This window comes from Ursus arctos, unplaced genomic scaffold, assembly GCF_023065955.2.
Source record: "Ursus arctos isolate Adak ecotype North America unplaced genomic scaffold, UrsArc2.0 scaffold_14, whole genome shotgun sequence".
Taxonomy (NCBI): domain Eukaryota; kingdom Metazoa; phylum Chordata; class Mammalia; order Carnivora; family Ursidae; genus Ursus; species Ursus arctos.
Window position 1 is genome coordinate 20,729,524 of NW_026622808.1, and position 17,323 is coordinate 20,746,846.

Consider the following 17,323-nt stretch of genomic DNA (forward strand, 5'->3'; position numbering starts at 1 on the left):
GTTCAAGACCGGAGCTGAGATCATGAGTCCGACGCTTTACTGACTGAGCTACCCAGGCGCCCCCTCGCCGCCACTCTTGCTCACTGTGTTCTGCCGTATTGGCCATTGGCCGTATCGCTGTTCTCCAAACTCAAAGTCCTGCCGCAGGGCCTCTGAGGGGGCTGTTCCCTTTGCTGGAGTGCTCTTCCCTCAGATATCTACGTGGCTCACTCCCTATCCTTTTCCTTCGGGTCTCTGGACATCACCTCCTCAGGGAGGCCTCCCTGATCACCTGTTTCAAAACTGCATCCCTCTCCCCCAGCACTCCTTCTCATGGCATTTACTGTTTCCTGCCATGTAAGTCATTTTCCCCAACTGGAATGTCTGCTTCACAGGGATTCTGGTCTGTTTTGCTCACGGTTGCATCCCCAGGGCTGAGAACAGTGCCTGGCACACAGTAGGTGTCCAATAAGTGTTGGCTGAATTGATGAATTTATCCAGGCCACCTCCTGGGCACAGCCCTACTTTCCGGTGACCTGTCCTGGGTCCTGGCCACTCCCCGCTGTTCTGGTTTGTCACTGTGGGGCCCATAGGGCAAAGGGCACGAGAGGGGAGGGTGCCAGGGCCCAGGGCCATACCTGCTCCTCGCGCAGGGCCTGCAGCTTCTTGGCCTTGCTCTGCCGGTAGTACTCCATAATCATCATGGCCGCGTAGATCTTGCCCACGGTCAGGTCTGTGGCTGCGGGCAGAGGGCGAGCTCACCGTGGGTGCGGGCTCTGTAGGCACCAGCCCAGCCCCTGCACCCGCCTCCTCTCTCCCCACCCCCATCCGTCCTGGAGGGGCAGAGCCCAGGCCAGGCGAGGCTCTTACACTTGTGAGGGGTGACCAGCAGGTCCAGTGTCTTCTGGGACAGGTTGGGCCAGATGGCCATCATCTCCTTCCTCAGCTCAGCGTCCATCTGCTGTTTGTCGGCTCCGCCTGCAACGTGGGCACAGAGAGGCCCTGACTGCCTGCCTGGGTGTCAGCCAGCCTCCGGGGCAGCTGGAAAGCCGGCAACTCCTGCCAGCTCAGGCTTCCCACGGGTCACCAGTTCCCTGGGGGCTTGTCCCAGGGGAGGAATCACCATGTGGGCTCCGGTCCGTGTCAGGGCTAGGGCCGTGGAGTTGCTGTGTGGGGGACAGTCAGCAGCAGGAGGAGTGGGACGGCACAGGTCCTAGCCTGGCTCCCACTTACCGACTGCGCGGCCCAGGTCTTAGTCTACCACTGTGTGCCTCAGTTTTCCCATCTGCAAAATGGGATGACAGCAGTAGGCCCTACCTCAACGAACGTTTGACGATCAAAGCAGTTCATACGTGTGTAGCTTTAGGACAGTGTCTGCCATAGAATTACTGCGACAGCGGCCCATGGGTCTGAGGCGGGGCCTGAGGTAAGCCCCGGAGAGGCCAGGCTGTCCCAGAGCTGTCCCGATGGGGGATGTTTCGCCCTCAACCAAGTGTCCCCTCCCATGGACGTGACCCCTAGCCACAGACGATCCCTGATCCCTCACCCCGGCCACCGTGGTCATTAAGGCTCTTTGCCAGTGATTCCTGGTCCATCCTGCCTGACTGCGCGGGAGCCTGACTTCCCGCCCCTGTGGTTGGCCGGGGGCCATGCCAATGAGGCGTGAGCGCGGGCACAGGGAGCTGCCCCTTCGGGGCCAGGGCATTTAGTGGCCAGTAAGGGACACTCCTGCGTTCTTTTTCTAAAACTCTGTTACGGTGGCTGGTGAACAGAGCCCACTGCCAACCCAGGAAGGGCATGGAACAGGAGTGGGAAGCAAATCTTAGTGGGCTGGAGACCCCGGGGCTGTTGCAGGGACACGTTCTCCTCCATCTTGGCTGCTATGCCAACCCGGCCGCCAATTCTACTTCCGTTTCAGATGCCCCAACTCTGGGCACAGGGACACCGGCCCAAACTTCTACCAGCAGGTCTGGAGGGACAGAGCTAGAGCAAGGGTCAGAAGGCCCCCTGTTGGGCCAAATATTAACCCTGTAGTTGCTGAATTGGGTGGGGGGGCATTCCGGGGGGGGGGAGGGGCAGGGGCCGGTACCAGCCAGCAGAGAAGTGTTTCAGGGTGCTGCAGCCATCCCCTGGGGCCTGCCGGCTGCTTAGCTGCTCCTGGCCTCAGCACCCCCATCATCCCGCTCTGCCTCCACTCCTTGTGGAGCTGTCCTTGCCCAGCGTCTGCCCTCTCGGCCCTTCCATTTCCCCCGCCCGCCCCCTGCACCGCCGCTCGAGCCCCTCCTCCTCCGCAACCGTGGGTCAAAGCACAGACTTCTGCCGGGCACTGTCTGGAGTTTTCACTCATCTTCGCCCGTGTAACTGTGACCCTGGACACGGGTGTCTTTATGTGGGAAAGATCCTTCAGAAGGGCCTTTTTGCTACTGCGCAGGGAAAGCTCAGAACCTGTTCTGGAGCGAGAATATCGAGGCCACGCGGGACGGACCGGCTTGGACTAGCACAGGAGCCTCTGCTCCGGGCTCCGTGTCCGCTCCCCGCCTCCGCCACCAGAGGGCGCCTGTGGCCGTCCGAGTCAGTCCCGTGCCGCCTCTGCTCCCAGCCCTCGGCGCTCTGCCATTCCCTCGCTCCTGTGATTGCCCAAGTCCTCAACCGGAGCCCACAAGGCCCCCCGGCCTCATTTCCTCTACTTCCTCCCTTGCGCACTCGGTTCCAGACACACCAAGCTCGCTCGCTGTTTCTCAAACATGCCAGGCACGGTCCTGCCTCAGGGCCTTTGCTCAGGCTATGTCCTTTGCCAGGATCGTTCTTTCTACGAATGTCTGTGTGGCTCCCTTCCTCACCTCCTTCAGGTCCCTGCCCAAACCCAGACAGGTCAAGCTGGCCTTCCTCCCTGAAACAGCCCTCCCCCATCCTCTTGAAGGCGCTTCTCCTGCTTTATTTCTCTTCCTACAAATCACCTCATGTTGTTGTTCCCCATCTCACCCACTAGAGGGCGAACTCCATGGTCTGGTCTTTACACGACTGGTGATGCAGGGGGCTGTGGTCACTGGGGCCAAGCCGCATGGGGTGGGGCTGATTCGTGGGTCAGGACTCAGGCTGGGAAGTCAGGACTATCCTCGGAGACCCTGCGGGAAAGTCCCCTGTGCTGTTAAGCTCTCAAGACCCTTCACCTAACCTATAGCTTGTCTTTCCTTATGGGAAGCAGCTGGAATGAACAGCTGTCTGCTGTCCGCTGTAGCCAAGTGAGATGCCCGGGGGCTGTGTGGCTCCTTCTCAGAGACCCAGGAAGGGAAAAAAGAGAACATGGCATTTTCTATTAAAAGTCACTTTCTCCTTCCAGCTTATTATGTTTCCTGTTCCTCGTGAAAAAAAGGAACACACCTGCCATCAAGGACTGAATTTTGTCCCCCCCCCCGAATTCATGTTGGAGCCCTAATCCCCAATGTCACTGCATTCACAGGTAGGGCCTCTAAAGAGGTAATTAAAGTTACATGAGGTCATAAGGGTGGTTCCTGATCTGAGAGGACTGGTGTCCCTGTAAGACAGAGACACCAGGCCATGTGAGGACACAGCAAGAAGGTGGCCGTCTACAAGCCGAGGGGAAGGCCTCAGCAGGAACCAACCCCACTGGCACCTTGACCTTGGACTTCCAGCCTCCCACCGTGAGAAAATAGATTGTGGAAGCCGCCCCGTCTCTGGTATTTTGTTACGACAGCCCGGGCAGACGGCTGCGCCCGCTCTTGGCATGCGAGTTAGGTAAGGGAGTCTGCGCAGGGTTTCTCAACCTAGTTAGCACCGTGGACACTTGGGGCTGGATCATTCTCGGTTTGGGGGTCATCCCAGGCACCGTAGGGTGGAGAGCGGTCTCCCTGGCCTCCACGTTCTAGGTACTAGTGGCACCTCTTTCCCCAAGTCCTGACAACCATACTGTCCCTAGACATTGCCAAGTGTCCCCTGGTTGAGAACCACTGTTTCTGCTTCAACTCACTGGGAAGTCTCCCATTCAGGACTGTCATTCACATTTAAACAAAGGGAAAATTCTTGAGGGGGGTGGATTTCAAGGTGGCCTCCAGCTGGGGTCCTGGGGTTCCCTCCAGACTGATTCAGTCTTATTCCTCCCCCAGGTACAGAATTACAACACCCGGGGTGGGGGGTGGGGGGTGGGGGGTGGGGGCAGGACAAGCAAGTCCTCCTGGATGCAGACAACAGTCCCCACAAACCAGTTGTGTCCCAGGGTTTATCGTTCTGGGGTCCTCCCCTCCCCCATCCCACCCTGCATGATGCTGGTCTCAGAGTCTGTCCCTGCAAGACATGTGGCTGCATCCCTGGCCTCTACACCCCCCTAGATGTGACAACGAAAAATGTCACCAGACCTTGCCCATGTGCCTTGGGGGCAGGATTGCGCCCTGCTGACCTAGGGTTTACCCCTCCCCCACCGGAATCCCCAGGCCACACCCCTGCCCCCCCCTATTGTTTCCACTGCATGCCTCACCTTCCAACGGTACATACTCTGAGCATTCATCATGTTATTGTTTGTCGCCTGTTTGTCTGCAGCCCCAGGAGGGCTGGAGGTTCATTGGTCTTTCAGGGCTGTGTCCCACATACCAACCACAGGGCTGGGCATACAGCAGGCACTCAACGAATGCTCTCCTTCAGTAAGCCATGGCCAACATGGTAGGAGGTCACCCTCTCTGGTGCACGCGGGGCAAAAGCCTTTTAGCTCCCACGAGGCCCATCCCAGAACCTTCCAGAATATGGCAGATCCCACCTGCAGAGAGAGTCTGGTCTTTGGGGGGGGGGGGGGATTAAAGGGCAGGACAGTGGCCTTTTGGCCGGTCAGCCATGTGGAGTCCTGAATGGCCCTGGGTGGGGTTAGACCACACTGTGGCCCTTTCTAAGACAATGGCAGGAGGCACTCCTGTTTTGGGAAGCTGAGGTCCCCCTACAACCAGTGGCATGTCAGGGCTGAGACCACGCAGACACGGGGGATGCCAGGCAGGCACAGAGATGTCTGGTACTAGTTGGCTCTGGGTTTATCTTTCCAGCCAGTAGCGCACAGGGGCTCCGTGTTTATACAGCTCTGTGTGCTCCCCCTGGAAGTCGGAGCGTTAGTGTGCAGCTGGGGGTGTGGGTCTGCTAACTGGGTTTCCGTCTGTTCAGGTGTTTGGCTCTGCCCTCAGTGCCTGGCCAGGGGAAGCAGGAGGGCAGGGGGGCAATGAAGGGACACAGACGGAGTCCCTTGGAGGAAGAATTCAGGGGTTCAGACACGACATCAAGGAAAAAGAGAAACATGAAGAGAGAAGGACTTTCCCCAAAGATGAGCTTCTGCTGGGTGTGGAGAAGAGAGGGGTGGGGAGGAGGGAGAGACAGACAGAGGACGGAGAGGGACGGACAGAGAGGGGACACAGAGGCGAGCAGAGGGAGCTGCCCCCTCTCTCCCAAGTATCTAGCTAAGAATGGCCTCCCAGTTTTTGGAGGAGCTGAATGACCGAGGTTAATCCGTTCTCCCACGCTGCCCCCTGCCCGCTGGAAACGAGCTCAGTGTGTTTAGAAGTAAATCGAGCTGCTGAAAAAGAAAGTGTTACACTCTCAGCCTGCCTGAGACTCACTTCAGCCAAAAAGGCTGTGGCTGTCATCACTGTTGTAACTGTTCCCCAAGCACTTCCTGAACCCCGGAGACTGGCTCAGCTGCTCCCCGTGGAGCTCCAGCAGGGCCTGGTGCCCTCACCAAGGTCAGGACAGGAGAGGTGCCTGGCTCCGAGACGCGGGGGCATGACCCTCCGGGAACTGAGTAGCGTCCTGCGTGGGAGTGCCAACGGCAACAGCGGAACTCAGGCACATTCCCAGGAGCCTTTGAGATCCTCAGGTGGGGAATCTGGTGGGTGTCGTAGTGTCTGGCCTGACTGGGGTCTCACAGAAGGTGTCCTCATGGTAAAGGACAACTCAGAAGGTTGTCCAAACCCTACACGTTCCATAAGAAAGGACTGCTCCCTGACCGGCTCCTGGGAGGTCCCCTCTAACTCCTTAGAGTGTCCTGTGGGATGAAAGTGTCTTTGTTTATCTGAGGGCCTCGGGCACACAGTTTACCCCAACAATGGGATTTACCGTGGGGGCCTTGGGCCGTGTGACCCACTGTTAGTGTGACCTCTGGAGGGGCTGGAGTCTCAGGGACTAAGATCAGCCCACATGACCCACCCCCAGCACACACTCTGGTCACGAAAGCTGGGTGGGCTTCCGTGCTTGGCCGCACTTCATCTGGGCTGTCACGCCCTGTTTCTGGGGGCATCAGTGCTGCCCACGAGACTCCACTGGGAGGGGACACCTGGAAGATTGCACCTGGTCTCCCCTGGACCCTGACCCCTGTGCCTCTGCTTTCCAGATTTTAACCGGTATCCTTCTGTCATAGTAAACCGTAACTGTGAGTCCAACAGTGCCTCTTGGTTCTGAGTCTTTCTAGGGAATCACTGAATTCGAGTCTTGAGTTCTCTCAGGACCCCTGAACAGGTCCCCAGAGAGAAACAGCAGCTGGGTCACAAAGGCATCGCAGACCAAGAGTGGGTGCACTCTTAGACCCATTTTATAGGTGACAGAAGCATGACAGGCAGAATTCTAAAGCTGCCCCCGCCTCCTGCCCCAAGATTCTGGTTATTTGATCAAATGCTACCCTAGGGACTGCCTGGAAAGGCCTTTGCAAATCTAATTAAAGTCCCAAGTCAGCCGACTGTAAGATACAGGGCTTATCTGGGTGGGCCTGACCTAATCAGGTGAGCCCTTGCAAATCTGAGTGCTTTCTCCAGCTTGTGGCAGGAGAGGTCAGACAGATTTGGAGTACACAAAAGATGAGCTGCACTGCACCCCTGGGAGCTAAGTGCAGCCTCTGGCTAAATGCCAGCAATGAAACAGGCCTTCAGTCCCACAGCCACAAGCGACTGAATTCTGCCCCCACCTGAATGAGTCTGGAAGTAACATTTCCCCCCAGTGCTTCCAGAGAAGAGCCCAGCCTGGCCGACAGCTTGATTTCAGCCTTGTGGGACCCTGGAGAGCCCAGCTGGGCCCGCCTGGACTTCTGACTGACAGGACTGAGAGCTCCTAAGTGGGTGTTTTAAGCTGTTACATTTGTGGTCGTTTGTTACGTGGCGTAGGTAGCTAATACGTGGACTGAGGCTTGGAGGGGGTGAGATCACCTGCTCAGGTTTATGGCGAGGACAGGGCAGGGCAGGTGGGCGAGATGAGCCCACAGAACATAACTCTCTCACTTGATTATAAGAAATCTGCTGCCTGCCCTTCTGCTTCCTCCCCTCCCTGGGCTGGGACGTGGACCAGTTTCAACCACAATGACATGAAAACAGTCTTGGGAGTGCAGAGCCACAAACGGCCAGAACCTGGGCCCGGACTTCTGCCGGGCACCAAGCTGCCTGGTAGGCTTGAACCGCTCACGTCTGACTTACTGCATGAGAAAGAGTTTCCAGGCTGTGCTGGACGAGGGCCTGATCCCCCGCCCCCACTTCTGCCCTCCCCTGGGCCTTATCTTTGCTCTGATTCTCTCTTGCTATGGGGTGGGGGGGGGGCTCCTTCTGCTCTCTGAACCATCACCTGCACACTTCCTGGCTAAGTCTGTCTGTCCTCAACCTACCCTCCTCTGCTGGGCATGTCCCAGTGGAAGCCGCTGACTTCCCTCCTGGAAACCTTCCACCTTTCCAGCAACTGCTGGCCTTAGCTCTTCCTCCCCCACTTCCCCTCGGGATCCTGGAATGAACGTGGGTCCCTGAAGTTCTGTCTTCCTTCCTCTTGACCTCCCGGTGGCTTCAGCTGGTGGAACCCTGACCCCTCTCTTTAGCCCCCCGATTTCCTGCCTGGTGCTGGACGATGCACTCAGCCTTCTGCCAGCCCCTGGGCCCCCTGATGACCTGCGTGCACCTTTCTCTCTGCCCTGTTGTCCCGTCAGCTGCCAAGTCACATTGGGGCTACTGGCAGGCCTCCAAACCCCATTCCAGGCGTTGGGGTGGGCTTGGCCCCTCCCCCAGAACTGCCTGTCACAAAATCCACGGGTCACTCTTGGTCCTTGTCAGTGTCTGACACGCTGGAGACACCCTCCAGGAGCCCATGCCACCTTGGCCTTCACTCACCTCCCTGGTCACCCTTTCTCAGTCGCCTCTAACCCTGCGGTGGCCCCGGGCTGTCTTTGCAGGGCGGGGGGGGGGGTGTCTCTCTGCTCACACTCATCTCCCTGGAGAGCTTGTCCAGTCTCCTGTCAGCGTCTGATGCCTCCTGACTTCTCACCTTCAGCCCAGCCAGGAAAACCCATTCCTTTGCCTCCTTCAGAACCCTCCTGGGGAGGCGTCCCCCACAGGACGTATAAGCTGGAGAGTCGCCTGCTTCCTGTGTCTCCAGGCCGACACCCACCTCCTGCCCTTCCTTCACCCCAAACCTACCCCTCCCACCTTTCCCTTGTCTCAGGCAACAACAGCTCTGTCCTTCTTGCGTTTAGGCCCCAACCCCTGGGGGTGGCCTTGATTCCTCTCTTTCCTTCACACCCTACATCAGCTATTGGCTGGGTCAGCTCCCAAGAGATATCCAGAACCCAAACCCTCCATATCCCCTGAGTCTAGGCAGCCATACTGCGTGTGCCTGGATTATGCCAGTGGCCTCCACTGAGACCTCGTCCCAATCCATTCTGCCCTGTGGCCGGAGGGAGCCTGTTCACATGTGAGTCTGTCATGCACCCCCTCGCTCAGAGGGCAAGTCGGTTCAACACACTGGTGGACGGCCTCCTACCTCAGGGCCTTTGCACCTGCTGGTCCCTCTGCCTGGAGCTTTTTCTCCCCCAGGTGTCCACATGACTCCTCCGGACCCTCCTGGGAAAGCCCCTCCCACTGGAAGCGGAAGTGCCGGCGCAGGAAGCATGCACCGGGTGTTTGCCGAGGGAGTGCCTGGGTCGTGGAGATCAGGATGCAGCAGTGGCTCCTCTGATTTCAGGGGGCGAGTGGGAGCCCTGGCTGCCCATGGCTCTCCCCTCCCAGGCCCCAATTCCATTCTGTCCTACCTCTCTGCTCCCACCCCTGCCCTTACCCTTGGCGATCTTGATGTCCAGGGCCGTGCGGATCAGAGCCATGAGGGTAGAATTGAAGTGGACGGTGTTGTCATCGGCCACGGGCAGATCCATGCGAAGGAGCCTCTACAGAAAACCAAAGGCGGGGGCAGTCATTACCAGGCACCCCTCCCGGTCCCCCGTGAGCCAGACCCACACTACCCGGGGAGCCGGGGAAGAACTCTGAAGGCAGTGGCTAAGGCGCTCCCCACCCTCAGGTAACCCGTCCCCTGCACTCCCTTTACCGATTTCCCTTTGCAGCCTGCAGGGAGAGCTCTGGGGCTCTCCTAGGCCACCAGCCCCCGCCCTTCCCTCTACCGCATGCTGGACCCCAAAGCTGGCATTTCCCGGGGTGGCCCAGACCCTTCCTTGCCCTGCCCCAGAGTTCTTCTGGATGGCTCCGTGCCATTCTGACCCCAAAGAAGAAGAGCGCAAGGCGAATCGCAGCAGATCATGCAGCAGCCAGGCACAGGGGTCCACGGCCACAGCCGCCGGGGGCCGCCGGCTCCCACCTCCACCCCCGGCTCGGCCCCGACCAGACCAGATGGGCACAGACCACATCATTCCTCTGAGAAGCAGCAGGCTGGCAGCCCCCCCGCTGACGGGGCGGCCCCTCGCAGACATGCAGCGAGGCCGTGACACACAGAACAGCAGACAGGGGTGCACATGCAGACGGAATCTCGAGACTCATTCATAGCTCCGTGGGAAGTGTTTCTCAGGGGCATGTCCAGATCTTGGCTCTGTGCGATGGCAGGGGGAAGGGTGAGGGGGCATTCCCGTGGCCCAGGGAAGAAAAGACTCCCCATGTCCCAAGCAGGGGCTCTGTCCCCTATGCTTGGTGATGTAGGAGAGGATGCTGGACTGGTGGGCACCAGACCAGGCCGAGGTGGCAGGGAGATGGGGGTTGAGGGTGAGTTAGGCGTTCACTAGGGGATTCAGACACGTGTCGGCAGGAAACACAGAGCTGGAGATGGGGAGAGGGATGGCAAACCCAGAACAGAACACAAGAGAGGGACTGGGGTGGGGCAGGGAGGGAGGTGGTAGACAGAGAAACACACACAGACTGGGCTACTGTGCACAGCTGTCCAGGTTGTGCACTGCACAAAGGGCTCACCGTCTTAGAAATCATGGATTTGTATATTTAAATGACAACTTTTCAGCCTATAGCAAAGAAGTTTCTTGTTCTTGCCACATGGATGGATTACAACAATTTTCCAAGAGACAAAATGTTTTGTGGAAAGGGTGTCCTTTTCAAATTTGCACAAAGGTGCCTTATGGACTCCTGGTGGCCCTGCACAGAGACCGGGAAGGGGGTTCATGCGCATGCTCTCCCTCTCTCTCTCTCTCTCTCTCTCTCTCTCTCACACACACACACACACACACGCAGCCAAGCAGAGGCCAAGAGAAGGTACAAAAGGAAAGCTAAAGGAAGGACAGGTGCTGGGAGAGGCTTGTCAGAGATGCTGGTGGGAAAAGCTCTTCCCAGCCTTGACTGGGAAGGAGGAGGACGAGGAGGAAGAGGAGGAATGAGGTCGCAGGGAGATGGCTACTTGAGGCAGGAAGGAGGGAGGACTCTCACAGACACGGGGGGGGAGGGGGTCAAGGTGGATGGGAGAATAGGATGATGGGGAAATTTTCTGGGAGAGGGGGCGGCAATTTTTAAGGTTATCCCTAAACTTCTCGTGGATGAGCTGGAGGGAACAGAGCATCTGTCCTTGGGTGCCAAGGGAGATTCCGGGACAGGGGTCTGGAGGGGTGGCCCAGCCCAGCCGCCTGGCGGCAGGACCCCTGCTCCTTCAGCCAGCATGCACCATCCCCCGGTCGGCCATGGTGCCTGCCCGCCCCAGGCCCCCGCCAAGGCAGCGTGCATGGCCTGCATCAGGGTGCCACGGTCCAGGGGTCCAGCTGCGGCCTGCCTGCCCACTCTGGAACAATGGAGAGGCATGTTGGGGTGTCTGGGGGAGAATGGGTGGCATAGGGGTGGGGGCTTGGGAAGCAACTTTGGGGGGGACGGAGAGGTGGAGGGAGGAGAGGCTCTGGGTACTCCTTGGGAGGTCTCGAATCCCCCAAGGCCCTAGGTCAGAGATCAGCTTCAGGTGTATGTGGGGGGCCGCTGGACCTGGGGGCTTAAGCTACAAAAGATGGTGGGGCAGGGCCTCGCCTTTTTGGGGCCAAAGCCCCTCCCCCCTGGGCCTCGAGGTACCTGCCCCGGCCTGGGCGTGGGTGTGGGGGCCGCTCTGGGTGGGCAGAAAGGAGGCGAGGTGGCGTTCCCTCTGAAGCATGTTTATGTCCAATTTGGTTCCCAGGGGACCAGGTGCAAGGGGACTGGGGGCTCCCCTCCCCCTCCCCCCTGGCGTGTCGGCCATAATGGAGTCTCAAAACACCAAGACACACTCATCAGAAAAGACGGACACAGTGTGCTGCTTAGAGTCAAGGGACGGTCATGATCCAGTTACTCGAGGAGGAAAGGGAAAAAAAGAAAAAGAGGGAAAAAAAAAAAAGGAAGAGTAACTCCGGAAAAAGAGACTCGGCTGGTTGCTCCTGGTCAGCGCTGAAAAATCCCCAGTGCCCGACGCCGGTGCTCGGCCAGGGTAGACTACCTTGTAAGCCACTCTGGCCGGGCACTTCTTCCCCAGACCCAGGGGCGGAGACATGTGTCTCAGCATCTGATACATGTCCGGGTAAGGCATGCGGCCCCTGGCAGCACCGAAAACAAAACAGGGTGGGAACGGAGAACCAAAGGAAGGGGTGGGTGGAGGGAGAGGGAGAAACGGAAGAAAAAAAAAAAAAAACCAAAAAAACCCAAAACCAAAACCAAACCAGAAAAAAAAAAAAACAAAACAAAAAACCAACCAAACCAAAAAAACCACACGAGCCGAAAAAATAGAGAGAGAAAGATGCAGAGAACAATAAAATAGGTGTTTCAAATAAATGGAAAACAGGAGGAAAAAAATGGAAGAAAAGGTCATTAAAAAAAGGATTATTTCACTGCTCATGAGCAGGGAGAGAGAGAGAGAAAAGAGAAAAGTCAGCTTCAATTTTGACTCTGAGCTATGGTTCTGGTGGGACTTGGAGGAAAGGCGGGTTCTCATTGTGGAGGGCCTGGCACAGCTCTGGCTCAATGTTATTTTAAAAGTTGGGTCAAGTTCTCTGGTTTGGCTGAGGCTGGTCTCTGAGGGGGCCTAGACGGGGAGGGGGGGCCGGGGCGGCGGGAGGAGGGCTGCGGGCTTTGGGAGGCGAAGGGTGGAGGGGGAGAGAGTGGAGGTGATGGGGGGGGTCAATGTACAGTTCCGACCCCCCCCATGTGTCTGATTTGGGGTGCCGTTGAGACCCTGGGATGGGCAGTTTCAGCTAACAGCAAGCAGAAATGGCTGAAGGGAACAGAGAGACTATGTCCCATGCTTCATCGAGTCTACGTGACTGCATTCTGTTGCCTAAGAATTCTCTAGTTTAATGCAAGAGAGAGAGATGGCTCTGTTTTTTATATATATATATATATATATATGAAATATATATATTGAAGAACCCCAAGCCACACTCATTCCATGGATGCTAGCAGGTTTTAGTGGAATTCAAACCTTGCAAGCAACCCTATGAGGACATTTCTTGCCTAAGCCGAGAGGGGGAGATATCACGCGCAATAAACTGTACATATCCTTATAATGAATCCGACCACTGAAAGGAGAAGACAGGGGTTAGTGGAAGGCGGGGCTCAGGCTGCTCCCCGCGCACGCAGCAAGGTCGTGACGCCAGGGGCTGGGGACCCCCTGGCTCTGAAGCGGTGGGGGAGACTCAGGGACGAGGGAGGGTCCCCGAGCTGTTCCCAGATAGACTGGGGGCAGAGGGTCTCGGTTGGGGTGGGCGAAAACTCTGGGCCAGGGTGGGGGTGGGATTGGGGGCTGGGGGGCCCTCCCCCAGGGCTATCTCTGTATCTCCCTTCTCCACAATCTACAGGGGCTACACTGCAGGGAGGGGGAGCTCGAGGAGTAGAGGGCAGGGGGACAGCATCCAACTGCTATGACCTAAAATCGAAAGAGGAAGAGTTAGGAACCAGCCAAAAGTCAAGCCCCCAGACCCATGGCTCACCCCAGCCTCTCGGTCTCTGGGAGGACTTGTCTAGGGCTGTGGGAACGGCAAAGCTGGGCTCCTCCCCACCTTCCTCCTGAGGCCTCCCCTCCAGCACCCCGGCTGCTGAGGGCCCCCGTTTAATGCTTTCTCAGGCCCCAGGCCCAGCCTGGACTAGACTGTCCAGTTAGCGGTCGGTGGGGGCTGAGGGTTGGGATGGTTCCTCTGAGCAGCTTCGTACTGCTTCCCACGTGCACAGGGTGGAGACGACCCTCTGGAACCCTCGCCTGTCAGTCCGTCGGGAGCACTCTGGTGCCCAAGGGTAGGAGAGCTCGCTCCCTTTGCGACCGTGGAAATGTGAGAGACCCTGAGGCCCTGTGTCTTCTGCCCTGGCCTCCTGTGATCACTGTCCAGCGCCACTGTGATCTCTCGGCCAATCCCCTCTGCCAAGGGAGCTAGGCCGGCCCCGTTCCCATCGCTCCCGGGACAGCAGAGGCTGAGAGACCGCTGGCTTCCTCCCCGGGGGCCTGGCTAGCTTGTCCTCACCATCTGGAGGCCTCTCAGTGAGGGGGAGAGTATTGGAGGCAAAATCCTCAGTGCCTGATTCCTTCCCTCATCTCCCAGAAAGCCTGGGCCTTGGGCAGGGGTGGTCCCCAACCATTTCACCTATAGTGTGTGGGGGCGCTGACTCTCATCTCTTTCCTCCAGGTTGACCCCTCGGAGATCCCAGCTACCTCCCCAGGGACCCCATGCCGCAAAGTCCGGGGCCTGACCTAGCCTCGCGGGCTCTAGTACCAGAGAAAGGTGGGCAATGTGGGTGGAGGATGCGGGTGACTCCTTACCACGCTGCGGGGTCGTACTCGGCCCAGACACGCACGTACTCATCCAGGTGGTGGGGACCCAGGATGGAGGAATCTCGGGTGAGGTACTCAAAGTTGTCCATGATGACGGCGACAAAGAGGTTCAGCATCTGTGGGGACCCCGGGGGCCGAGAGGGAGTGGGGGAGAGCAAGACACACGCAAACACACATACACGGAGGCCCAGAGAGAGAGGGAGGGAGAGAGGTAAGATGGGGAAAGGGAGACAGAGAATGAAAAAGATGGGGGGGACGGGGAGGCGAGACACACACTCACACAAGGAGCCCCAGAGACAGATGCAGAGATGGAGATGGGACAGAGAGACAGAGACCAAGATGGAGACAGAAAAATACAAAGAGACAGAGACCAACAGTGATGGACAGAGACAGAGTTGGAGGGGGGGGGGAGAGGCTACGTGAAATGGGGCCAACCCCAAGGGACCATCATGACCCCAAATCTTCCCACACCAGCCCCCCAACAGGGCCAAAGTCAGCACTCCATGTGGGTTGTATCCCCAGCCCCAGCACAAAGTAAGCAATCAGCAAGTATTTCCTAGATGGATGGATGGAAGGATGGACGGACAGATGAATTAATTTTCCTGCCCTCATCTGCACCTCGTAGCACCTTTTCACGTGTTCTTCTAGCCCTCAGCACATGGGAAGCTTGCATCAATTTGCCTCCAAGCCTTTGCAAATGTTGCTCCTTTACCGAACATCGTGATTTGTCTCCCCGTGGGTAGCAGCATCTGGGGAACCCCCCTCCTTTATAGGTAACAGGTCGTAGCTGGATGTGGCTGACACCCACTTTCTGGCTCCCCAGACAGTGGTCATATAACCCAGGGCTGTGATTGGTTAGGGAGAGGCACATGACCCAGGGTGGCTGATGAGAGCCTTCCCTGGGATTTGTGCTAACACCCTGGTCGCCATTTTGCCTCTACAAGGAGAAAGTCTGAGAACGAAGCCAGTGTGAGGAAGAGCAGGGAGGATGGGGTCTGCTGTCTGCATCCAGCCTCACTGGGACCTTTCCGGTACACAAGTCCGTGAACTATATATGCTGCTTACGTCAGCAAAGTTTCTGCTACTGGCAACCAATCTGGTTCAAACGTGCTCTAGTTCTTGCTCATGGTCCCTGCAGGCCACTCTTTGAAATCTTCCTTCCCTTGGTCTGAATCGCCTCATCACAGCACGTATCAGGCCACATGGCTATTACCTGTCGACTCGTCAGCCGATTGCCCCTGCAGCCTGAGACAACCGTGGTCTGTCCCTGTACCCCAGTGCCTACCATCAGGTCCGGCACATAGTAGGTATTCAACAAATGTGTAGATAGAAACATAGTAGGTGCTTAACAAATAACCTGTAATCCTGGGCGTCCCTAACTTCAGGACTCAATTTTTAATTCATCTTCACGATATCGACTGAGCACCTGCTGTGTGCCAGGCACTGTCCTAGGTGCTGAGGATATGGCAGTGAAAAAAAAAGAAATCCCTGCCCTTGGGGGGCTGATGGTCAAGTGAAGATGTCCTCTGGGGTGCCTTCCCTTCCCAGCTGGGCTGTATTATAAGATCTTGTCCCCACATGTACCCATAGCTGCTTGGACAATGGTGGCCGTTTGACCAGGGGCTGGGCTGGCCCATTCAGACTCTCTCTCCTAGGCATTTGGAACTGGGCAATGAATGGAGCTTCGGGGTCGGCAGCTGTGGACGCTGCTGGACGGGGGGGGGGGGGGGGGGGGCTCAGAGATAGAGGCTGCGATTCTCTCAGGGTGAGGCCACTATTCTGAAGGGGGTGAGGGTGCTGGGCTTTCGCTGATAGACGCCGGCGTTTGGCCAGGGTCTGCACCTGTCTCACGCTCTCTTGGCAGCTGGCTTCCTATATCCTGATGGTGGGATCCATGGTCAGGAAACCAGACCAGGGAGGACAGGAGAAGGGACCCCTCCTGCCTCCAGTGTGGGTCTGTCTTGTGGGTTGAACTGTGTCCCCCTCCAAAGACATGTTCAGATCCTAACCGCCGGTATCTGTGAACCTGACCTTATTTGGAAAAAGGGTCTTCGTGATGTCCTCAAGTTAGGATGAGGTCATACTGGATTAGGGTGGGCCTAAATCCAATCTGACTGCTATTACCCTAAAAGAGGAATCTGGACACAGACACACAGGGGAGAAGATGGAGGTAGACACCGGAGGGACACAGCCACAAGCCAAGGAATGCCTGGGACCCCCAGAAGCTGGAAGACGCCGGCAAGGACTCTCCCCAAGAGGCTTTGGAGGGAGCACGGCCCTGCTGACACATTGATCGGTTTTAGCCTCCAGAACCGTGGGAGGGTCAATTTCTGTTGTTTTAAGCCGCCACGTTTATGGTACTTAGTCACAGCAGGCACAGGAAGCCATCACCATCTGCAAGTGTCCAGGGGCCGCGGACAGCATGGTGCCACGGGCAGCGGGGGTGGGGGGGTGGTGTTGATCCTCCCTCTTTTCAATTCTCGCAGCCAGGTGGCTCCAGGGTCCTCTAGTTCTCTTTCAACCCCACGTAGCCAATCCTTGCATTACCTCAGCTTAAGATATCTAGAGAGTTTGCGTTCCTCTGACTTCGCTCTGACTGCTCCAGAAGAGGGGGGGGCACAGCTTGTGTCCTGTGTAACTGGGCTGGTGGGGGACCAGCTCTCAGCTCAGTGATACCCAGCAGTTCTCAGATGGGGGAGATTCTGTCCTGCCCCCAATCCCCGGGGGGTCACTGTCAATGTCGGAAGGCATGTTTGCTTATCACACCTGAGAGTGGAGGCCGGGGATGTTGCTAAACACACTGCAACGCCCAGGACAACCCCCCGCGCCCCGAGAAGGAGCCAGACCCCCATCAACAGCTGAGAATCCCTGGGTCACCTAATTGCCAGCTGGCTCAGAGACGCTCTGCAGGGAGCAAGCCCGTGACACAGCCGTGCACGAGAGAAACCTATGGCCCAGAGTAGGAGCCAGGCCAGGGAGCTCCCCCGGCCCCCCCATGTGCACAGACTCACCAGAAATGAGCACAGGAAGATGAAGGACACGAAGTAAAAATAAGCAAATTCGTTGCCACACTCGGGCGTCAGGATGCCGGAGTTCTTATCGCACGGCTTCCCGCTGAGGCAGGAGAGCATGATGTTGTGCCAAGCCTCCCCAGTGGCGCTCCTGAGGAACCGACAGGGGGCTTCATCAGGGACCCGGCCACCCAGCCCTGGACACTAACATCCTTTGGGGATATTAGCACAGGGCTTGGGAGCTGGACTGGCCTGAGTTCAAGTTCCAGGTACGCCACCTTTTGTCTCTGGGAGCTCCGAGAGGTGATTCTCATCCTTTGGCTGTG

General features: G+C 57.6%; 1 protein-coding gene across 1 annotated transcript in view; it reads right to left on the reverse strand.

Moving 5' to 3' along the window:
* The window catches only part of CACNA1A (calcium voltage-gated channel subunit alpha1 A), a 213,028-nt gene that overhangs the window by 6,915 nt on the left and 188,790 nt on the right, over positions 1–17,323 (reverse strand). Inside the window, exons 35-40 of the mRNA XM_057311555.1 lie at positions 16,998–17,148; positions 13,975–14,102; positions 11,668–11,764; positions 9,049–9,154; positions 850–957; positions 618–718 (exon numbers count right to left, since the gene is read on the reverse strand). Coding sequence (XP_057167538.1) covers positions 618–718; positions 850–957; positions 9,049–9,154; positions 11,668–11,764; positions 13,975–14,102; positions 16,998–17,148 — 691 coding nt within the window. The remainder of the gene's footprint in view (positions 1–617; positions 719–849; positions 958–9,048; positions 9,155–11,667; positions 11,765–13,974; positions 14,103–16,997; positions 17,149–17,323) is intronic.